The sequence below is a fragment of the Dryas octopetala genome, chromosome 5, assembly GCF_963921425.1.
Source record: "Dryas octopetala chromosome 5, drDryOcto1.1, whole genome shotgun sequence".
NCBI lineage: Eukaryota > Viridiplantae > Streptophyta > Magnoliopsida > Rosales > Rosaceae > Dryas > Dryas octopetala.
In genome coordinates, this window is record NC_141370.1 from 21,413,690 (window position 1) to 21,436,535 (window position 22,846).

The window sequence follows — 22,846 nt, forward strand, 5'->3', positions numbered from 1 at the left end:
GCATAACCCACTAGGAAACATTAGTGTTTGGAATTGGAGGTGCATAATTGTTACATACTATGAACACCATATGAACTAGATGGATAATGTGAAGGGAGTTGCATTTATAAAGAACTATACCGGACTATTAATTATATTAGCAGTAAATATTTGTACACAATTAACAAAGATGATCTGGCATATTCGACTAATTTGGCTTAAACCAGTACAATCGCCTTTGAAACAAAATAAATCTCCAAGTAAAAAAAAAAAATTCAAAATTGGTTTGAAGTTGTAATGGTCAAATCCAAAATTGAATCAATGAGGTATGGGCTTAGAAATTGAAGTTGCAGCTTTGCTGACGAAAAGTACAATTAAACCAGCAAGATAAGAGTCCCCCGAGGCCTGTCTGTGAAATTTCACCTCCCCTATTTTTCAAAGCTCTTACGAACTCATTTGCACTTAAATCTCCATCGCCATCCACATCGAATACATGGAATATTATGTCAATCACATTGTTGGTAACAGAGATGCCACACACCTGCATGTATAAATATAAATTAGTCGATCATCAATTAGTATAAGTAAAGCTACTACTGTACTTGTTAATCAAACATCAGTTATCAATAGGTTGATAGGTTGGTGTATTTACTTGGGAAGCCGCTCTCTGGAAATCTTGCTTTCTCAAGACCCCATTAACTTCTCCGTAACTGAAAATGGCGATAGAGAAGAACTGCAGATTTTTACGCAGCTCTGCAAAATCTTTAAATTCCTTGAATGTAATCTGTATGTCTTTAAGATATGACTCGTCAATTTCGTCTACCCGATCAAGCAACTTGTTTACATCACTGATATCAGCAGATGCAACAAGGGACAAGGCGAAATCTTTAGCTGATATGGTTCCTCGTGATTTGTAGTCGTAATGGGAAAACTCCAAGCGCAAGATCTTTCACATTCAAAGATTGATGAAGAAAACAAGAATAAATGATCAACTGACTGAAATATATATGGTATGAAATTCATGAAGAGAGAGATAGAGAATTGTATACCTCATCGTGTAAATCTCTGAAAAACTGAACAAATCTTTCAACTTTAAGACTTGCTTTGCCGTCTTTGCCAAAGAAGTACTCGAGCAGGCCTCCTTCTTCGACAGAAACTTTGATCCTGTGGCCATCCTTGCTTTGTTTGCTTTGAGATCGCATCACAGCCATCACTTTATTAAATTCTTCCCTATCAATGTCTCTGTTAATCAGTAAAACACGTAACAAGTTAGCTTTCTATATATGTCAAAGTTTCTTGGGAACCAAGAATGATGAGGAAAGGTGGATGATAATAATGTGAAAAAACCCACCCGCTGTTGTCATGATCAAACATTTTAAATGCCACCGTAAAGCTCGATTCAGGGATGCGGAGGAGAGTGAGGAAAAAGATGAACTCCGAAAAAGAAATGAGTCCATCGCCATCGGTGTCAAAAAGCATGAAGAATTTGGAAGGAGCACATTGCAACTGTCCAGGAACCTGCTCTCCTCTTAAGCAGCCTTCTCTAACACGGCTTGATTCGGAGGGTGGAAATACCTGAACCACTGCTCGCAACAAGTCTGCCGGAGTCATATAAGCCTCTCTGTCTTTTTTAACCGATGCAAAGTACTCAAAAACCTGAAACACAGTTAACACAACACAATACACACTACATGTTGCAACAAAAATTAAATCAATTTCTACACCAAAAAAAGTAAATCAATTTATATACCTTCTCAGTAGGACTTTGCTCTCTGATCCTTTTTTCATACTTGAAGAAAACTCTTTTCCTATATGCATCTGAAATGTACAAGAGATCAATCTATTCATTAGTATGAAAATTGAAAAGCCTTCCTAATTAATGTAAACAACAAAAAGATATATATATATATATATATATATGCAAGAAGAATTAACCATGAAAAAGAAATCAGCTTGATTGAAGTTGAAGAAAATCAATGAAATTAACAGGGTAGCTACTACCAACCTTCAAAGAGAGAAGTTGGAGCTTTATTTTGATCATTGGTCATTGCCCATGTGGTGGTCTCTTTTGGGCAATTATCAGCAAAAGACAGATTAAAGGGATATGGATCCAAAGAAGAAGAGGACCAATAAGAAAAGCCTAAGCTGGACCCAAGTATCAGAACCCCTGAAGAAATTGATCTCAGAAAGAAATTGAAATTACTATTATTATAGTCATTGTAACCAAACCCACCAACTGATGAACTGACTGAAGAAGATGAAGATGAAGATGAAGATGAAGATGAATATGGTGACGATGATGAGACGGAGGAGGAAGAGGGTTGTGATTTGTTGAAGAAAGGGCGAGAGCTGAGGCGTTGGACACCCGAAAGAACCCGGTGGATAGACCGTGAGGGTTTTCTTGAAGATGCCCAAGAAAACATACTATGAATCTATCAATGGCTATGCTTCTGATCGATCAGTTCCGAGTTCTAAAAACACACACAAATTGGTGAGAGATTCGCTTCAAAGGGAAAGAGTGGAGGTTATAATAATACTAATAACGAGAGATGGAAATAGAGCGAGTGAGAGAGTTTGGAGCGGGAAAACGGGTGCTAAGCCTTTGACTGAATCGCTTTGTAACGGTTTTTTCAAAAGTTAGTTGGTGGTTGTCATGTTTTCTTGGGTTTAAGTGAATTTCTACACTTGGATCGATCGGACGGCGTGAAATTAATTATTCAAGCGGAAGATCCGGGAGCTTATAACTTTAGTAATAGAATACTTCAATCAATGTAAGAATTCAACTTATATTCTTACTCTACAACACTACAACTATTATTATATTATGCTCTAAAAAATAAAAACTTACGTTACAATCACACTTTCCTAAAAATCTTTGATATCATGTAGAAAATATGAACTTAATGAGTTTATTAGTAGCATGTAACCCTTATTTATACCAAACTAAACCAACAAACATAAGGAATAGATTACTTAGAGTACAAGAATTCTATGTACGTATTATACTACGTATACAAAGAACAAAAAACACAATCCTACGGTTAAGAGGAGTCCTTGCTCCGCCAAAACTTTCTATTTAACATTGACCCATTAAATTCATACTTTCCATAGGTAATGAGCCATAAATTCTTTTTAATTATGAGCTATATATTGTTAATGTCCTTGAATGGGTTGGGTATAATTATGACTATATATAGGCACGCATGATGTAACAGAAGGTTGATAAAATTAAATGTGCAATTAAAAGACCAATATTATTGCAGTAGGTTGTTCAGTCATTTCTTTTACGTTTTTTGGGAGAAACATAAACATTACAAGATTCATAAATGAGCAGGTAATTATCAATTAAACAGTAAAAAAAATGGGGCTAAAAGTCACAGGGTCCCCCTAAATTCTGGTCTTTGAAGTTTGTCTTAATGATTTTGATAAAGTTTGCAGTAGGTTATCCAATTTAATATCCTAACTGCTCCCATAATTTTTGCCCCCTGATCTCCTTATCATTTAGTACTTACCTGCCTTTGGGACCTCACTGTAACTGTAACTAATAGTACACATTTCACTTTTCATGTACAATTTCCTCATGCTCAACCTCCAGGATATTGCTAATGTCACATTCAAAGCCAACTACCATCCAAATTTTCACAAAGGGAAATTTAGATGGGGCTCCATTAAAGTCCAAATGAATAGAAACTTACCCACCACATTAATTTATATTTATTTATCATCTTCTTCTTGTTATATATCTCCAAGCTAGCTAAGAGTCTAGGACCACCTCACATATATATTTACCATACCATATGAGGCATTAGCTTAGCTATAGCCATGGACTGGTTTTCATGGCTATCAAAAACAGGGCTTGAACCCTCACTCATCTACGAGTACGGTCTAGCCTTTTCTCGCAATGAGCTACAATTGGAGGATGCAGCTTACTTTGACCATGAGTTTCTGCAGAGCATGGGAATCTCTGTGGCCAAACACAGGCTAGAGATTCTCAAGCTTGCCAAGAAGGAAAATGGAGGGCACCCAAGGTCACTTTCAAGGCTCAATTTGGCACTCATCAGAACCAAGAAGTGCTTCAGCAAGTATTTTAGAAAGTGGGTTTTTCAGGAGGAGATGTCTCTTCAAGATGTGGCTGCAGAGTCAGGAAAGTATCAAGAGCACTGGAGAGGAGCTTTGTTGAGGAAGCACAAGAGTCATGAGGACCAGGTCAAGGAAGAGAGGCCACCAATTATGGTCAAAACTAGGAGCATAGCACTATCTGGGCCTCTGGATGGGAGGGTCCATGAGAGGTTGATGGCAAATAACAATAGGTGCTTGAAACTATCTGGGCCTCTGGATGGGAAGGCCCATGAGAGGTTGGTGTACACAAATAGGAGCCCCAGACTTACTGGTGCTTTTGATGGAAAGGCTCCAGAGAAGTTGTTGGTGGCCACTAGGAGCCCTAAGTTGTCTGGACCTTTGGATGGAAGAACACATGAGAGGCTCATGGTCACAAATAGAAGCCCAAGACTGTCTGGACCTTTGGATGGAAGAGTTGCTGTGAGCCCAAAGTTCTGCGCTCCATATGAGAAGGAAAAGGTAGAGGTTGATTATGATGATCATTCACTCTGGACTGCACTATTTCAGGATATGAAACCCACCTGAAATTTGTACAACTCTATCTTTAACAATTTTTCTTCATGTGATATATGAATTTTTGGTGTGTTCTTAGAAGTTTGTTTACTTTTCCCTCAGTGTTACTGTATTAGGCATCCCCATTTATCTTTACATGGGAAAAAAGTGCCCTAAATATATTTCCTGGTTGATTTGTCCATGATTTATTTGTAATTTGTTCATCCATCCATGTATGAATTCATTGAGGCAACATGTTGCTCTTGTTAGTTGTTACACTATACAGTCTACACTTCAAATTTCGGGTAGAGTTACTATCATCTATCAATGCGTTAGTTCATGCAACTAACAGCTTAATGGCATTTGATTGTTAGAAACAGAATAATCACTTCTGAAAGTAAAAAATTGTTTTCAATTACATCCAGATTCAGGTCTAAAGTTACAAACAGAGACAGCATAATTTAGTTCAATGACAAATGCTCAGGGCAGTGGCTTTACAGCACAGTTTCATGATTCAGACTCTTGCTTTCATCCACGAGCTCTATATTTTTACATTCACTAGCCGACTTCAATGAGAATTATTGCCACCCAACAAATATTAATCACCACTACTTCCAACCAGCTGCAACACTCATTCAATCCAAATCATTATTGGAACCCACTCTTTTTTAGAATTGAAAGCTATAACCAAATTTTGTACCTCGTTCAAACTGCAGCATTTGTATATGAATACTACGGAAAAGTGCAGTTTGGTATTGTAACCAAAAAGATAGACATAAACTAGAGCCTTGATAATGTATTGGTTCTTTTGGCACTCAAACATGGACCGCATTGTTGAGAGTTTGAGATATAAAAACTTACTAGAGCTCAGGTAGTTCTCTAGACAGTTGAAGTTCCACTCCCGCTCATTGATCTTAATGATTTGTATTTGGAGGCAGCCTGAAGGAACCCCCGGCATAAAGCATTTGGTAAACAGGCTTTATCCTTGTACTCAGGACAATGCTCAACATGGTACCCACACCACAGACAACAGCCAAAACTAAGAAGGTCAGCCTAAAGCAATCTGGACCCAAGCAGGAGGCATTTGTCTTGTGAAGATGAAGCCCATGCTGCTTTGCTGCCTCATTATCATATATGTACCCTGCTAGGAGACCTGAAAATAGAAATGCACCTAGAGGATTCCCTAATTGCATGAAATTGTAAAATACGCCAAAATGCTTCAAGCCAAAGAGTTCAGAGACAGTCGGGATCATGACAGAAAATTGGACACCATAGCAGACTCCAAGTAATGCGGTTGCAGCAAAAAGGGTTCCACTGATAGCAAAAGCAAAAACCAGATATATAAAGATCATTATAATTTGAGTGCATGTCATCCAAACTGTCCGAGGGATTGTTTTGGACCTGCAAAGAAAAGAAGTTTCTCTAAATCAGTATATTCATTTGCAGAACTAATTTCATGGAGAGGACAATTAGCTGAGTCGGATTAGCCATGAGGATAAATGTTACCAACCTTACAAAATGTTCAGAAACAACTCCTCCACCAAGACGGCCCACAAAATTGCCAAAGCTGAAGAGAGACAACAAGATGGTGGTATCATGAACTCCTTGCGCAACCCCTATTTGGGCTAGATTATTGAGAACAGTTACCCCAGAACCAACCCCTACAAAATAAACCAAGAATAGAAGCCAGAAGTCAGCCTTGACCACAGCTTCACTAAATTTGAAATCTTCCCCTCTTTTTGGCCTTCTCTTTCTCTTCACTGCCCCCTCACCCTCTGCAAGAAGCATATCTATGTCGGATGAATCATCACTTTCACGAAAACTTCCAAGGCTTCCTGTCGATGGAGATGGCTTCAGAAGTGGTTCTGTTACGTCTGCATTGGCAGCATTGCCTTCTCCATGGTTCAAACTACCAGCAGACCCAACTGTTTGATCAAGTATCCCTGATGTGCTGGCTCTTGTGGGATACAATGTCATTTTTATAGGGATTGCAAGTGGTGCCATGAGAAGTAGAACCATTATGACAACAAAAGTGTTGGTAATTGGAGCACTTAAGGAAAGAGAATCATCCAATATTGTAGTTGTGAGCACATATAAGCCAAGTACAACGCTTGCAAATTGGGTAAAACGAAAGTGGCCACGCTCTGCGGAGTCTTCACTAGTAGCTGGAGTACAAGGCCTAATGAAATACATCATAATGAAACATAGAATAGGAACCCCAAGTGCAAGGAAGAGAAGAAGCTTAGAAGAAGAATTATGAAGCAGTACACTATAGATCTCTGTAAATACAGCTGCGCTGAGACCCCCGTAACCTTTTAGAATACCTGCAACGGTGCCACGACTAAAAGGGAAGTTTCTCATATTGGTTACAAGCACAGCTGTGGTAAACCAAGCAGTACTATTAGTGGCAACACAAAGGGCAATCCATAACTGCGAAAAAAAAACAACGGAATCATTATCTTATTTAATAGAAAATTTCTGGATTTGTAGATAAACCATATCCACGCATAATCATTTAATTGGATAATCAAATCTCTAAAAACAAAATGAATGGCCAAAAGAAAGCTGCTTAAGCAAGCAACAAGCAAGGACAGATCAAATTCAAGCATGCCAATTTTTATCAATCAATTCATCCAGAACTTTACAATGAACTAACAAGTTAACATCAAACATCCTCAATGCCCTAGAGAAGTCTAACAATCTTCAGAACTAGTTCCAATTTACATTCAAGCATCACTAATCGCATAAAATAAATTATTAAAACAAACCCACTAAGTCAATTCTCCAAGAAATTAGATTTATGTTTCAATTCTCTGAAAAAGCAGAGACATTCATTCTAAAGGGCAAGAATGATAGAATTAGAGCATCCAACCCAAAACCAAGGGCAAGAAAAGAAAAAGACATACCAGCCAGTAGGGCAAGGACTGAACAGTGCGGCTAACAGCAAGCCAGAGGACGCCATAACCAGAGAAGCAAGCAAAGGAACCAATCAAAAGAATGACCCAAGGTGGGAACTTGTTGGAGGCAATACCAGGAAGAAGACCCACATTTTCCCCAATATCATTGGCCACACCAAGCATGGTGAGCTGGTGCTGGTTGAAACCCAGAACCGATTTCAGTGTGTGGGAGTAAAGTGGGAAGTTGTAGGCATTCCCAGCTGCTATTTGCACCCAAACTGCAGCTCCTAGTCCCACCCATGGCGGCCTGGTCCCTGCTTTGAGGTTCATCGCCATTGATGGGGTGCTAATATTTGATTTGAGCTCAGCAACAACAAAAAGAAGATGCTAATAATGACGATTATGATGTTCTTGTTGTTGTGAGAGTTTGGAGTAAACAGAGAGGAGAGAATTCTGGAAACTTGTCTGAATCTCTGTGTAATATCTGTTTGTACAGAACAGTACGTACAAACACACACATACAACAACCAATGACTTGGGCTTTGCCATCTGGACTCCTCGGCGGTTTCGTCTCTCTTCCTTTGAAATTTTTTTTTTCTTTTTTTTTTTTTATTGTTTTCGCAAACTACATTTATGCAAAATTTCATTTCCATTGCGCGTGTGACTGGGACTGTGTATTTTAAGGACAAGTGGGTAGTAGAAAATTTGACTACAAAACAAAACCCAAACAAAGAGTTCCTCTCAGTCTCTGACGTTGGAGAGGAACATGTCTCCGCACGTGACGTAGCTGACGTGTAAGGAGGATGACCTTGGGCCTTTTGTGGGCCCACTTGGTTGGCTTCGAAACCCAAAAGTAAACAAACTGGGCCAGTTCTCGGAAAAAAGTGTGGCTATGTTGTGCTCCTAAGAACCCACGTGTGCTAGAAGCTGAGATTTTCATTTTAGTTTCAAACGCCTGTTCATTAATATATACATATTAGGTGAGAGAATAGTAAAATGCTATAATAAATTTGAAGTATTTGATGCAGTATAATATTATGAGTTTGATATGATTGTTATAGGGTTATGTATTTGACGAAAAGAAATATTTTTCTCATGAAGTCAGAGCTATTAGCAGTTATAGTTTTTTAAAAGAAATAACACATGTTATAAGATTATTGGTACTGAAGATGAGAAGATCCTCAAAATTGAGGACCTAAGTATATTCCTTTAAAATATTTTATTATTCTTTTGGGTAATTGGGTGTATAAAGTTAAAAAATACTCAATTTAAAACGTATAAAGTAAACAAGAAGTGCAACCAGCAATGGTGATTGGCCTCTTAAACAATTTTTTTTGGGCTGCTTGTTAATGAAACATTCTTGTTGTTGAAGCTCTATTCTCTATTTTGTCATTGTTTTTTGAACATTGGAATAAAAAAGCCTTGGTGGCTTGGGAGGCCTCATTATTGCTAAAAGAAATAAAGAAACTAGTAGCCCAGAAGTAGTACACAGATGTCACTGGCCCATTAATCATTATGTTTTTCTTCTTCTTCCTTTTCAAATTAAAAGTGGAAAAGAGTGTAGCATATGCATGCTTTCAGCTCACGTTCCCTTTTCAATTTATATCATATATTTCCATATCTATTTGATCCGTTCTTTTCTCCAAAGAAGATGACAAGAGGGATCCCCTCCGTTTTTAATTCCCCAACTCCCTGCATTTTTTATTTTTCTTATCCATCATTTTTAGCAATTTCCTCTAAATTAGACTTGACAAAATCATCTACTACACTACACAATAACACAACACGAATTTGGATTTAATATAATTTCACACACAACACGAACCCAATAAACACAACACGTTTTGAGGTCTACTCCGAACTTACACTATAAGTCCCCATTTATTATTACATCGAATGAAATTAAACCTTTCACTTAACCTAATTCTAACTAATTCGATCAATGTGATTGGGATGTTACCATTTGTTTGAATCTTGAACTCCTATAGTCCTATGCTTAATGCAGGCTCCAAAGATGGACAAACATATTAGGCATATGGGCTTTGTGCTCTTTTCCTTTCTTCTTCTTTGGGTGCTAATGTGATGGTGGCCGGAATGTGCTTCTTTTAAAATACACCTTTTTAGTCAGATCCATAACAGAGTAGTTTTGATCTCAAATTTCAATCCGTTAAGAAAGGCCCAGCCGCTGAAGGAGTGAAGGAGATTGGGCTGTGGCCCGAGTCTTGAGTCCTGACTATAGAAAAATAACCATTTGCAAAAGGACATTGCATAGTGGCATTAGTCTCATCAAGCTTATCCAATGATATCATCAAATATGATACATACCTATCGAGACAAGAACGTTACAAGGACCTAAGATATTTTCTGAAGAGGCCCGCAGAAGAATATAAAGCATAAATGAAAGCAAACAAAGCACTACAGCTGTGTGAGTGAATTAGGACATGGTTGTTTTTGTTTAGGACATCATGACTCTTGCACACCCAACTTGTTTCTGACTAACATTCATTAATTCTGTCACCAGAAGATATACATGACCAGTGAACAAACAAGCAATAAGATTCAAATCAAATCAAAACGTTAATAAATTGGCTTACCCCACAAAGGGACAAAGCATGCATAAAAGATATCCACTTTTTTTGAGTCTCAGTGCCAGCTCATACATTAAACTATGCTAATTGCTACAATGCTATAAAACCCAAGAAGCCGGTCAAGACCCTCTATGAGCTATTACCATGTATGATGTATCACCTTATCTTTATCCTTATCTCCTCTTTCCCACTTTGAACAAAGTAAGAAATTACAGAGGAATCATGGTGACCCTCCAACACCCCCACGTGGCAGGTACATGCACATCAGCACATGGGCCTTGTCACTACCCGAACCTGAACTATAAACCTGGGCCCAAGTGGACCCACATGATATATATGATCCAATTGATCCACTTTCGGTATGGACATAAACACATATAGAGCCTTCCCCACGTCCATCCAAGGACTACTTGCATGATTTGCATCTGCATAATGCATTTTCCATTTGGGTTGATTTCCTATTCAAACACCACTCTCTGACTCAGCACTCACCATTGCTGATTTCACAAATTTTACAACTTGATTTGTTCTCTAAAAATAGGATGGGGTTGGAATCTCACACGTAATGACCAGGCCACACCTAAAAATAAACAAAGCAATGCCATCAGGAGTGGATATGACGGATCGGATAAGAAACCTAAGGGCCTGGATCGAGAAATTTCATCGAAAGGATTTAAACATTTTCTGAGAGTGTTTGAAGACAGTAGAAAAAGCAGCTGCCTGGTACATCGATCCTGTTCAATGCGCACCCACAACTTTCCTTTTCATAACCTTATCTTAATTCATGGGGCCAAAGTCGGTTTCTAGGCTGAAAGAGAACCCTGCCCAATTGCCCATGACCCATTTATGGGACCTTCATCATTTTGGAAGGATAGGGTCCTACGGACAACTCCACGACGACACCTTTTTGTCTTTCAAAATGTTGTTGCAACTTGCAACTAATTCAATTCTTGGCTCGACCAGACGTCGATTGCCCAATAATAATTTCCTCCATTAATCTTTCATCAAAGATAAGAGACTCATCCGTCATTAACAATTTTATTAATGTTTTGTTCGGTTGTTCACCAGCTCAGCACCTATACTCACCTCAATGTCATTAGTTTAAATTATCATTTCATTATAGTAACTGTTCAGATATTTTATTAAATTCCAATCAATTAAATTAATTGCCTTAATAAGATTCGTCTCAGTCCAATTTTCCTGGCAGGGGGTCTTAGCGTCATTTCCATGCCCCTTCAATTTCTCAACAAATTGCACTCCAGTTTGGTGCAACTTCAATGGAGATCGAAACATATATACCTGCAAAGTGAAAAACAAGAAATACCATCATCTATAGACTATATAAGATAATATCCAAAATAAATAATTAATCCACCAAAAAATAATAATAATAATAATAATAATAATTCACCTCTATGGACTATGAATCCAGAGCATGGTATACGAACGGATACGAGGTAAACGGGAGAAACGTACGGTGAAGCTGACGGCGTGGCAGACGACATAAATACCCCTTGAACCACTTAACATAACGGAAAATGGGACACAGACGTCAAAATTAACGGACTTCACAGTCGGAGATGGTGGAGAAATGAACTGAAACTCGAATGCCAGAGCCAAAACCAAATCAACCATTTGATTATGTTAAACCAAATTTGAGTGAATGAATTGAATCTGTTCGGTGGCTTTGAATTTAATTTGGGGCTAAATTGATGCTTATAAGGAGTTAAGGTCCCAGAAAGCAAAGCTTGGAGTCGCCAAAAATGGCGCGCCAGTACTGATTCATATACGTGTATTTTATATATACAGAATAGTGGTAGAGAAATCATATCATATAGTCCTCTGTGTAGCACTTCGGTCACCGGAGGACACCAAAAAACAAGTCCGTTCCGAATCGCACAAATCCGTCAGATCACCAACACTTTCGCCGGATTCTGACGTCATCGCCGCCGAGCGCGGCAGCCTAAACTCGCCAGAAAACTCAAAACAACAAATCCAACTCAATTTTTTTTGTTTTCCAAAATTCATTTGTTCTCCAATTACGACTCGTCGGACTTGGACATGGTGGAGAGCCGGCTCGGCCTCGGTCGGAAATCGGCTCGGCGCCTCTGGCTGTGGGAGGAGGGACGAATCAGAGCGGCCAAGGCGCGCCTCACCAGATCGCCTTCGACGCCGCCGATCCTCACGAGCGAGTTCGTCATCGCCGATCTCCGCGCGTTGAGGCGGTTCTGCGGCGCCGCAGAGGCCGGCGCGTGGCTGCCAAATCCCTTGTGGAGGCTGCACCTGAACGAGCCGGGGTGGTTCGTAGGGGAACACATACACGTCCGCTTCTGGTTACTGAGCTGCTGCCTCTTCACGGCTCCGTTGCCGTTGCCACGTGGCGAGACGGAGATGGATCGGCTCGGGGAGGTGGGACGCTGGTCCAGAGAGAAGCGTACGGACTGGGCGGACGGCGGTGATGAGGTGGCGAGGTTCAGACGGGTGGGAGAGTCGGCGTGGTGAAAGAAACCGGTGGATCGGGAAGAGAAGCTGGAAGTGGAGGAAGCGAAGGCTGAGGATGACGACTGAGAGCCGTAGAACCTTCCGCCGGGTGAACCGGACCGGAGCACCGGTCCGCATCCGCTTGTTGATCTTCTAGAAGTAGCTGCCATTTTTTGTTTAGGTATTTGAGAATTCAAAGAAAGACGAGAGAGTGAAAAAGACGACAGAGAGAGAGAGAGAAGTATTTTTTTTTTTCTTAAGCTGCGTTTCGCTGCCCAATTCGGCAAACTTAGCTTCACTCGAGCTATGCATTTATAGTGGATGAGCAGCGAGATGATGGTTCATTTCTCGCGATATTTTCGTTACAATTACGGTATTTGTTTATTGGGTTTTCATTTGGTACCCTTACATTTCTCCTTATTTCTGTTGTGGGTACTCCACCTGGCGCCTGTTGATATTTAAATTAAAGTTGTACCCATAAATGCTTGAGATTTTTATTTCATTACCTTTCTTAATTATTTGTTAATTGGGAGAAGATTAAATGAATTGGTGCATATGAAATGGTGGTTACATGTAGCTCAAGCAAAAGAAATTAAAACAATGCATCATGCATGTGAGTGCTTGATCACCAGAATGAATGTGGAACAATGAATTTGGATTCGACGAATTTTTTGTTTGGCCACTGGATTCGATTAATTGAATTGATTATATTTGTACCTTAAAAGCTTCTGCTCAAATACAAAGTACCTCATTCAATTTTAAATCAATTATTAAAACGAAAACGTTGCCTAATTAGTAGGACCCAAGACAACACAAGCTATTTCAAAGTCCGAAATATTCTTCTGTAAAGAATAAGGGCACAATTGCAAACTTGCAATTTGAAAGAAAATATCGGAAAGTTTTGGGACCTAACCAGAGCAAAATGTTCACAGTTGGGTGGTTGGTTAGAGTAAACTGGGGGCGCGGGTTAAGATTTTTCGGTTTGAGTACCAACGGTTTCGACGCCAAGCTATGGGCTGCAGCGCAGTGAAGAAGCAGTCAACATATAAAACGACAAAAATTGGACCGTTTTATCTGACAGCTTTGGAGTACTCAAGGGGTCTTCCGTTATGGCACGCGCTCACAGTCACACACGCACTCGCCTCTTAAATTCCACGTCCACACTGTAATTCACTACCAATTTACTCTCAGCCCCCTGTTTTTTTTGGGCCAATTTGTTCTCAGCCCCCTGTTTCTGTTAAATTAGTTTTTATTTGTAATTATAATTAAAAACGTGCCGTACAAATTTTCTCTAATAATTATATGTTTCCCTATCTAGTAAAAATTGAGTTATAGCAATTTATTAATTCAAAATTTTATTTTCTATTGATAGCTGTTTTCACGTGTACACTGGAAAGATCGATTGTTCCATAGATTTGGAAAATTACAACACAAATTGGACACGGTAAGTCGAGTCTATTTTATTGTGTGACGAAATTTATTTACTAGTGTGACCATTGAAAACACAGAACATGTAGTATCATTTTCCCAAACAAATCAATGGAATGTATGATTTATAATTCTTTTTTCCAATGAAAATGATTGAATTTGACACACACAAAAAAGATTGGATCGTAAAATGCATGTATCCCACAATTATGGAAAAATTATACACATAATATATCAAATACATGGAAGCATCAAGCATCAACATTCATTTAATATTAATTGTTCCCTAAATTATAACTTTATAAGGCCCTTTTTCAAAAATTCCAAAAAAGAAAATAGTTTTATTCTTCAGATCTACCAGTCTTTGTAGATCATGTGATGTCTTTGATTATTCCCAGATTTGGAATCAATTTGGGGACCCTGCAAGGCTCTCACTCCCATAATTCCATTGAGGTGGAGGTGGAGGTGGAGGTGGAGGTGGAGGTGGGGGAGGGGACACATGGTGCTCTCAAAATTGTTGAATTCCCATATAAAACTCGTCTTCACAAGTGTTCAAAATGGGTGCTTACACACCAAACCACTCAACCAGTTCAAAATTAATTTAATTATGGGTTCTTACACTTATACCACTCAAATTTTGGTACGTCTTACGATTTTCTTTTACAGTTTTACCATTGAAAAATAAAATAATACCATTTTTTAAAAAATATAGTAAGATGAGGCTCAAATAAGTAAAAAAACGCAAAATTCGTTTAAGAAGATGAAAACATCCTTTAAAAATGGATCACATACGAAACACAGATTATATTTTACATGAGAATTTTAACAAAGTTGAGCATAAATACCACACATATGAGAAATGTTATCCACCTTCTCGTTTATTATTTTTATCTCATAGTATATTTTTATGATCTGAACTATTCATTTTTTAGATAATTTTTTTATAGTGCCTAATTTTAAACACCCTATTCACCAAAAAAATTTCTCTAAACCCCCACCCATCTAGAAACTCTTTCAAAACCCCCTAAAATTTATAATCCTAAATTACCCTTCTGACGCATGCTGACGCGCGCTGACGCATGCTGACGTCACTGTAACTGTATTTTGGTGAAACTGTTTTTTTTTTTTTTTTTTTTTTTTTGGAATTGAAGTTTTTGCTAAAACTCAATATTTCACTAAAACTAAAATCAAACACTGAAATTGAATTTCATTACACTAAAACCAAAAATTCAGTTACACTAAAACTGAATTTCAAAAATTCAGTTACACTGAAACTGAATTTCAAGAATTCAATTACACTGAAACTGAATTTCAAGAATTCAATTACACTGAAACTGAATTTCAGAAATTCAGTTACACTAAATTGAAGAATTCAGTTATGAATTCACTTACTGAAACTGAATTAAGTGATGAAACAATTACACCTCGATTTCTGAAATTCAGTTTTAGTGTAATTGAATTCTTGAAATTCAGTTTCAGTGTAATTGAATTCTTGAAATTCAGTTTCAGTGTAACTGAATTTTTGAAATTCAGTTTCAGTGTAATTGAATTCTTGAAATTCAGTTTCAGTGTAATTGAATTCTTGAAATTCAGTTTCAGTGTAACTGAATTTTTGAAATTCAGTTTTAGTGTAACTGAATTTTTGAAATGCAATTACACCTTAATTAAAAAACAATTACACCTTTACTAAAACAAATTGCAATTCACTAAAACAGTTACACCTTTACTGAATTCCGTTTCACTAAAAAGAACACAGCAACCTTATCAAAAAAAAAAAAAAAAACAACAATACAACAAGCATTGAGATGAGAGGAGTAGCCAACAATACAACGTCGTCCGATCACCTCACGCGCGACGAGTACACGACAGTCGCCACTGCCTCGATCTGTTTCAACCTGCAAATTTGATTCATCATATTTCAGAACCATAATTTCATTCAAAATTCATTTAAAACTCATGTTTCACGAACTGAAACTGTTTCACGAACTGAAACTGTTTCATCAATAAATGTTTAAATGCTCCTTAGCCATCAATAAAAAGATGGCTAAGGAGCATTTAAATAACATTTTAATCTTTAATTAAATAAGCATGACATTTACTGCACCACCACCACCACAATCAACCAACCTGCAACAATTACCATACCAACAAACTTTCACACCCAGCTCTAAAGACCAACAAACTTTCACACCTAGCTCTAAAGACCAAAAGAATCTACATGATAAAAGACATAAATTTCACAATGATGTCGACCTGACTCGACATTTACAGTAGGATCAGCATTTACCTTCTGCATTCGAGCTTTCCTTTCGGATTTCAACTTGACAATGGTCTGTTCTAGACCTTCCAATGTGCTATTGCTGATGTTTGTGGACTGTTCTATGCTTGTCTTGTGCAAGCTAGGATCCACTTCACTAACAATCTGGCCAAAATCCAAGCCAAGCACACCACAAAGAGAATGAACCTCGTTCACATGTTCCAAAACCTTGTGAAGGCGGTCAGACTGCAAAACAGAAAGTACACTCAACTTATCACAATATAGAAAAAATACACTAAATGGATCTGCATCAGTCCAGAGCATCCAAAACGCAAACAATTTCCTATCTATGACATGGCTACCTGACTCGACGGAAATGGTCGCCGGAACATAGAGATCGCCGACAATGATGTCGCCGGCTTCTCTCCTTCGAAACGGCGGGCCTAGGGGTCGTCCAAATCTTCTGATGGCACCAGTGGACTCGGGACGACGAGAGGAAGCCATCCATGGCGGTCCGGCACCTCATCGTCGCCGGAACTGGCAGATCTCCGGCGGGGAGCTCGGGTCTGCCTAGACCCGATCCGGTGTCGACGTTCAGTTTCGCGGAGAGTGGAGGGCAGGGAGAGGATGAGGGGGGAGAGGTGAGCGTGATGGGACTGGTATCGCCGGCAACCGTCGCCGGACGGCGGCGCACGCGCCGACGACAACCGCGGGGGAGAGAGAGAGAGAGAGAGAGAGAGAGAGCACGCACAGAGAGAGAAATTTCAGAAATGTGGGCTTGATATTTTTTTCAAGGGTTATAATTGGAAAAAAAAGGGTAAAACTGGAAAATTAAAAGATGGGGAGTCAAACTTGACTGAGTATTAGTTGACTAGGGGGTTTAGGAAAATATTAAGTGTAAGATTGGGGGTTATAGGAGAGATAGATTTTGGGTGGAGGTTATGAAAGATTTTATCTCTAACTAGGGGGTTTATAATTATTAACATATTTTTTTAACACCATATATACAAAAAATTAATTAAATCAGAAATCGTTTTGTCATGTAATCGTTATCAAATAAATAAACGGTGAATCAACTGTTACCAAAATTATATGTTCATTTAATCACATTTATATGACCAAGTAATTTTCGATTTGATTTATTTTTTGTAGAATTGATCTTTATAGAATGATCTAGGAAATAAATAATTCTGATTATGAATTTGCATGGCAGAATAAGAATAATAAAGAAAAAAATCGATGAAAAAGATAAATTCAAGTGACAATATATATAGTCCATTTATTTATAACTGATAAGGTGAGATGAGATAACCTTCAAAGTTTCAACAACATAGGTGTAAAATACTTTTTAATTAAATTAATTTTGGAAGATTCTCAATCTTTGTTATTCTAAACCCCAATTTATACACGTAGCCCCTAACGTTGTGTACGTGTGACCGCCCAAATGTGAAATGCCAAATGCGAAATGGGTTGTTTGACAAAGCCGTGTCGACATGTCAACAAAACGGAACCGTCCTCGCCACTCACAACACATATGTGACAAAAATGAAATCAAATGATGGAAATTAATTAGGAGACACAAAACGTTTTAGGCACGCTATCAGTCTATCACTTCTGGAACATCTATACCACCCATTGCATCTGCATGCAAGCTTTATGTCTTTTTCTTTTTTTCCCCTTTTTCTTTCTTTAATTTGTTTAATTTGCTTGTCGACAACTCGACATCACAGAATATATAGTACTGCCTAAAAACACTATTAATTAGTTCATGTACTCACATAATTAATTTACTTTCTCATAGTCGCAAAGGTGAAAGACCAACCAAAAGCACTATTAATTGGTTCATTTCATTTCATTTCCTACTTTTCACTTTTCTTCTTTTTTCTTTATTAATTATTTATTATATCTTATCTTCTCATAATTATATATGGATTCTTGAGAATATATGGGAGCAAAAAGGTCAAAAGATGGACAACCTTATTATTATTCATATTTTTTTATTTATTTTTTTACTAATATTGTGTTAATGAGATCAAAACAAGATCACTTTAAACCCCTTTTTAATTCTTAAAGTAAACTTTAAATCCTATATTCACAAATTCTAAAGAGGAAACCCTAATCACTATTGACCCAAAAAAAAACCCTAATCACTAAAACAACATTGCACGTACAACATTTGCATGGATATATATGTCAATCCCTTTTGAATGACATCAAGAATTAAGGCAGCATATGGATCCGCGTTTTGTAGAATTATAGGATTATATATGCACAATGCATTGTTACCACAATCGGCACAAATTATGCTCCTAATAGTTTCACGACTTATAAGTTGCCTTAAATTAATGCAACTCACACATGACACAACCTACCTTTCCACACATAATTAAGGATGTTACATCTATATATTCCTATATAAATATGCATATAATTTGATTTTGAGATTTTGGTTGGTCCCCTGATGGATATCCATCAATTAAAGATACATATTTAGGAATGTGATGTGCTGTGTGGATTGTATTTGCATGTAAGAACAAAATATGACAGCAGGTATACGTACAATATAACATGTACATCCAAATTAAGGAGACTCCAAAGCCCGTGCCAAGCGATATTGGGTAGTTGAAGTTGTTGCACATCTCTTTAATATTGCAACTACATATATCCTCTTTGTCATGTTCTTCCAAATGTGACAAATAAAAAAAAAAAAACAAAAACAAAAAACAAAGATGAAAGGAGATGGTAAGTTGGTAATTTCAGACTTTGGCCTAGGCTGAGAATATTTCTACCGGATTTACCTCGATCATATGTCTGGTCTTCTTAATAATATAGTTGTATATATTGTGAAGACTTATAGTTTTAGTGATAAAGAATATTTACCACGCATTCAATATTGGAATTATCATCTCATCTTAATTGATTTGAGATTGATATCTAGTCGTATTGAATTTTAACTTCACTCAAAGAGAGACCCTAATATTCATATCTCTTTAAGGGTTAACCTCATTTGTACCAAAATTTAAACAATATGATCATCACTTACATTAAGAAGCAACCAAAGAATGAGGCCATTCAATTACTTAGGTAACCCCAGATGTTCACACAAATTAAAATTGCAATGCATATCTTTGATTTGTTGAGTTTTCGTGAGGATTTAGGTTAGAAACTTTTACATGCCTCTTCAACACCTTAACGGCCACACATAATATATAGTTTCCTAATTATAGAGGATTGAATTAGTTAGGTGGCAAGTCAAACTCGTCGAATCTCTCTAGAAATTGTTTACAGTGCATGCAATGATGCTTGTAGTAGTTTTCTTTTTAGTTAAAAAATGAAGTTATTGTGGACGAACACCAAAAAGCTAGAAATTGATGGAGAGAGGCAACTTGTGTCAAATTAAGCTTTTGCATCATGTTGGGTTGGTTGTGAGTCACTCGTTGATCCTACGTTCTGTTTATGCTAGCTGCAGTAGTACTAGTACTAATACTAATAGTCATCAACCAATATAGAGAATAATTTGCATGTCCTAGCTTGTGATAGAGACAGCCTGGTGTCACAAAGAAAAAAAAAAAAAGGAGAGGAAAGAGAGAGGGGAGGATGGGGATACCACCTGTTGGTATCCCCATGTCATGTAAGTTCCTCTCACCAATGTATTATTATTATTAATTGATTTACTTGCAGTAACCCAATTTGTCATGATTTTGCTTCTGCCCCAAATATTGTAACAACTTAAGGCCTGTTTGGTATTATATTCAAAAACCGTTTTTTTAAAACAAAAAAAACATGTTTTAGTCAAGAAAATATGTTTGATAGACCATTTTTAAAAATAATTTTAAAAAAAAAAAATTCAAAAACAAGCATATTTTTAAAAACGATAAAACATCTTTTTTCTCCTTTTTGTTTTGTTTTTTACACTTCATTCTTCTTTAGCTATCACCATTTTTAAAGTTTAAAATTGTTTTCAAATTCATACCAAAAAAGTTTTCAACTTTTAAAAATTGATTTTGAAAACATACATTTAAAAAAGATCTTAATTAAAAAATAAAAAAAATTGAGTAGAATACCAAACAGCTAGATCCTAATCATACCCACAAATTGCTGGTAGCAGGCTTCAATCTATATATAAGATTCGGTACATTATTATTATTTTTGTTAGGTTAGACTACTAGCTAGCTTGCAATCAAAATGGAATTGACATAAGTTGAGCGTTAGCCAAAGTGGGCACTGGATCACCTACTTGCACCAAATTATCATCAACCAGTAGCTGAAAACACTCACATGCAACTTAAAAAACTCTTTGTAAAGTAAAATACATTCTTAAGAAAGTAATGGAATCACTAATCAACATTTTTTAGGTGGTCCTCTTGATGTTACAACAATGGCCATGAAGAAGATTCGAGCCATGTTGGGTTATTAATTGAGCCAGTCAGCCAGCCATGGCCATTAAGGCCACACTAGCCTCCCACATCGAAGTTTCTTATATATGTTTGATGTTTCAATTCTCCTATGTAAGCTCAGCTCAGAATAGACCATCCAGAACAAAAGTCCAAGTTCTGGGTCAACCATTTCAAGCTCTCCAACTCATTCCCCTTCTTTAATATATATATATATATATATAATTTCTTTCCTCTCAATTAATTAAGTCAATCTAATTGGCAAGTATAAATGTATAATATTCTACTCTAGAATCGGCTTCCAAGCGCGTATAAAATGTTTTAATTTGAACCCTGTTATTAAATAAGGGCAAACTAGCTAGATAACCATGCATGCTATTAATTAATATATTATTAGATTTTTTTTTTTGGGTCGGGAATAAATATTATAATTTAATTAAAAGATAATGCCTTCTTAGCTAATTATAATCAAAATTACTCACTTGATCAATGATTCAATTTAACAATTTGTGTATTTCCTTTTAATTAAAATTGTTCTAGAAAACCTTTAAACTCTTTTTTCAAGTCTATGGAGGATTGATGAAGCTTAAATTCACTATCAAGAAGCATACTTATCTATCTTGATGGCCACGCTATTATAAGTCGATATGAAAGCAGTCAGAAAGTGAAAATTTATAATCAGTGGTAGTTTCGTGGAAGTCACTGCAAGACAATCACATAATAGGTGGCCTCTAGGAACCACATATAGAATGACCTCTCTCTATTCTATTGCTTTCAAAATTCTGTTGCTTTCAAATATTTATCTTTACTTGATACTTTTTTTGTTCTCTCTTGTATGACTCCTCTTTTGTTTTTATTTATAAAGTAAATAGATTGGGTCTCCACTCTACTTCGGATGTGGTCCTTGGACCTTGGCTGGGAACAATAATAATATCTTATTGCTTTAGAAAAGCAACCCATCATTTATTGAAAATATGACTTTTTAAGCTTTTGAAATTAGTTAAATAAGTGAGGATGGCAGATGAGATAATGAGTTTAGAATTGTGATAAATTTAGGGTTTGGGTCCAACTCAATCTAATATAACAAAAATATATCACTTCTATTTTAAATATTGAAGTTTACTAAAGTGGTGAAAGAAAGTAAAAAAATATAATAAAATCATGATAAATTTAAAGTTTGATACTTTTGAAGTTAACTCAAATGGTTAAAGAATATAGACAAATATGTTAAAATCATGATAAATTTAGGTTCCATCATTTACGAGATAAAAAAAAAAAATGTTACCCAATAACAATATGATTGGATGTTCGACCAAAAAAAAAAAAAAAACAATATGATTGGAAGAATGGAATTGTTCTCCCACATGGTGGGGGAGGTTACAACAAGTTGGGAACTTTATGGCCCACTCTTTTTATGTTAAGTGCAATTAAATGAAATGGATGCTTCTTCTTTCCCAGGTCAAAAGTCAAGCAGTACTTTGTGCCTGTGGGTTTGTGACTGACTATGGCAACTTGCATTTGAAATTGTCTGAGTTTTGACCTTAAACAATTCTAGTTTCTTGGGGTAGAGGACTAGTCTATGCCACTTTCCTTGTGCCATGCACAGTTACACACAGGTCAGAGGTGCCTTTTTTGAACCAAGGACCCCAAGGCAAGGTCTCTGCCCTAAATGTGAGTGAGGGGAACAAGTGAAAGGCAATAGTTGTCAGGTGAGGTTACTTTTTTTATATTTTAGACTCCTTATTTGGTAAATAGTAATACAAATAAAAAAAGTAAAACATTAAAAAATATCCGACCTGCCGGATTCGAACCAGCGACCTAAGGATGTCTGACGGTTATACCAACTACAGTCCTCCGCTCTACCAACTGAGCTAAGGTCGGCTTGTGCTTATGCCCTACACTTTAATTTAAATCTAGGTGATAATGACCCTTATAAAAATTTATATAAAACCCCAATTACTGACATTTTCTCTGTTTGTTTTGACGATTTTGTGCGGGTATCGTTTTGATAGTCCTAAAACTCCTAATGGATCAAATTTGCCAATTTTTTTAAAGAACCAATCAAATTTGCCATTTATAAATATATCCCTTAAAGGAATGCCATATTCTTTGATGCCTATAAACATGCATGTCCAATATTGAAGGTTGCCCCTTTTTTTGTTCATCATCTTCTTTTTCATTACTATTGCAAAGTGAATAAGCCACCACAAC

General features: G+C 37.0%; 4 protein-coding genes, 1 non-coding gene and 1 pseudogene across 5 annotated transcripts; 1 reads left to right on the top strand and 5 right to left on the bottom strand.

Annotated features, from left to right (window-relative positions):
- Positions 1-313: 313 nt before the first annotated feature.
- Positions 314-2,402, bottom strand: LOC147285708 (calcium uptake protein, mitochondrial-like). Its single transcript, XM_086245819.1, has 6 exons — positions 1,985-2,402; positions 1,730-1,797; positions 1,331-1,635; positions 1,029-1,221; positions 632-925; positions 314-520 (listed from the first exon to the last, which is right to left on the bottom strand). Exons 1-6 carry the CDS (start codon positions 2,400-2,402, stop codon positions 314-316), a joined length of 1,485 nt encoding a protein of 494 aa, XP_086101945.1.
- Positions 2,403-3,733: 1,331 nt separating this feature from the next.
- LOC147285709 (sterile alpha motif (SAM) domain protein) lies at positions 3,734-4,792 on the top strand. The gene has a single exon (XM_086242997.1). The coding sequence runs from the start codon at positions 3,802-3,804 to the stop codon at positions 4,621-4,623; it is 822 nt and encodes a 273-aa protein (XP_086099123.1). The 5' UTR covers positions 3,734-3,801; the 3' UTR covers positions 4,624-4,792.
- Positions 4,793-4,979: 187 nt separating this feature from the next.
- LOC147285710 (protein NUCLEAR FUSION DEFECTIVE 4-like) lies at positions 4,980-9,062 on the bottom strand. The gene is made up of 3 exons (XM_086242996.1): positions 7,497-9,062; positions 6,101-7,020; positions 4,980-5,991 (listed from the first exon to the last, which is right to left on the bottom strand). Exons 1-3 carry the CDS (start codon positions 7,821-7,823, stop codon positions 5,505-5,507), a joined length of 1,734 nt encoding a protein of 577 aa, XP_086099122.1. The 5' UTR covers positions 7,824-9,062; the 3' UTR covers positions 4,980-5,504.
- A 2,601-nt stretch (positions 9,063-11,663) lies between these two features.
- LOC147285711 (uncharacterized) lies at positions 11,664-12,835 on the bottom strand. The gene has a single exon (XM_086242998.1). It carries the CDS (start codon positions 12,724-12,726, stop codon positions 12,115-12,117), a length of 612 nt encoding a protein of 203 aa, XP_086099124.1. The 5' UTR covers positions 12,727-12,835; the 3' UTR covers positions 11,664-12,114.
- A 2,864-nt stretch (positions 12,836-15,699) lies between these two features.
- On the bottom strand, positions 15,700-16,845 carry LOC147285712 (65-kDa microtubule-associated protein 7 pseudogene; annotated as a pseudogene).
- Positions 16,846-22,425: 5,580 nt separating this feature from the next.
- TRNAY-GUA (transfer RNA tyrosine (anticodon GUA)) lies at positions 22,426-22,516 on the bottom strand. The gene is given in 2 exon segments: positions 22,426-22,461; positions 22,480-22,516. It is a non-coding gene; the product is annotated as a tRNA-Tyr (tRNA).
- Positions 22,517-22,846: the final 330 nt, after the last annotated feature.

What these genes read in the sequence shown, in the direction of transcription:
- LOC147285708 (XM_086245819.1), bottom strand. Translation starts at nt 2,402, where the DNA reads ATGTTTTCTTGGGCATCTTCAAGAAAACCCTCACGGTCTATCCACCGG. An exon ending in TTTGATCATGACAACAGCGG is followed by an intron (nt 1,222 to 1,330) that starts GTGGGTTTTTTC and finishes ACTGATTAACAG; the next exon opens with AGACATTGATAGGGAAGAAT. An exon ending in TCAGAGATTTACACGATGAG is followed by an intron (nt 926 to 1,028) that starts GTATACAATTCT and finishes TGAATGTGAAAG; the next exon opens with ATCTTGCGCTTGGAGTTTTC.
- LOC147285709 (XM_086242997.1), top strand. Translation starts at nt 3,802, where the DNA reads ATGGACTGGTTTTCATGGCTATCAAAAACAGGGCTTGAACCCTCACTC.
- LOC147285710 (XM_086242996.1), bottom strand. Translation starts at nt 7,823, where the DNA reads ATGGCGATGAACCTCAAAGCAGGGACCAGGCCGCCATGGGTGGGACTA. An exon ending in AGTCCTTGCCCTACTGGCTG is followed by an intron (nt 7,021 to 7,496) that starts GTATGTCTTTTT and finishes TTTTTTTCGCAG; the next exon opens with TTATGGATTGCCCTTTGTGT. An exon ending in GTTTCTGAACATTTTGTAAG is followed by an intron (nt 5,992 to 6,100) that starts GTTGGTAACATT and finishes TTTTCTTTGCAG; the next exon opens with GTCCAAAACAATCCCTCGGA.
- LOC147285711 (XM_086242998.1), bottom strand. Translation starts at nt 12,726, where the DNA reads ATGGCAGCTACTTCTAGAAGATCAACAAGCGGATGCGGACCGGTGCTC.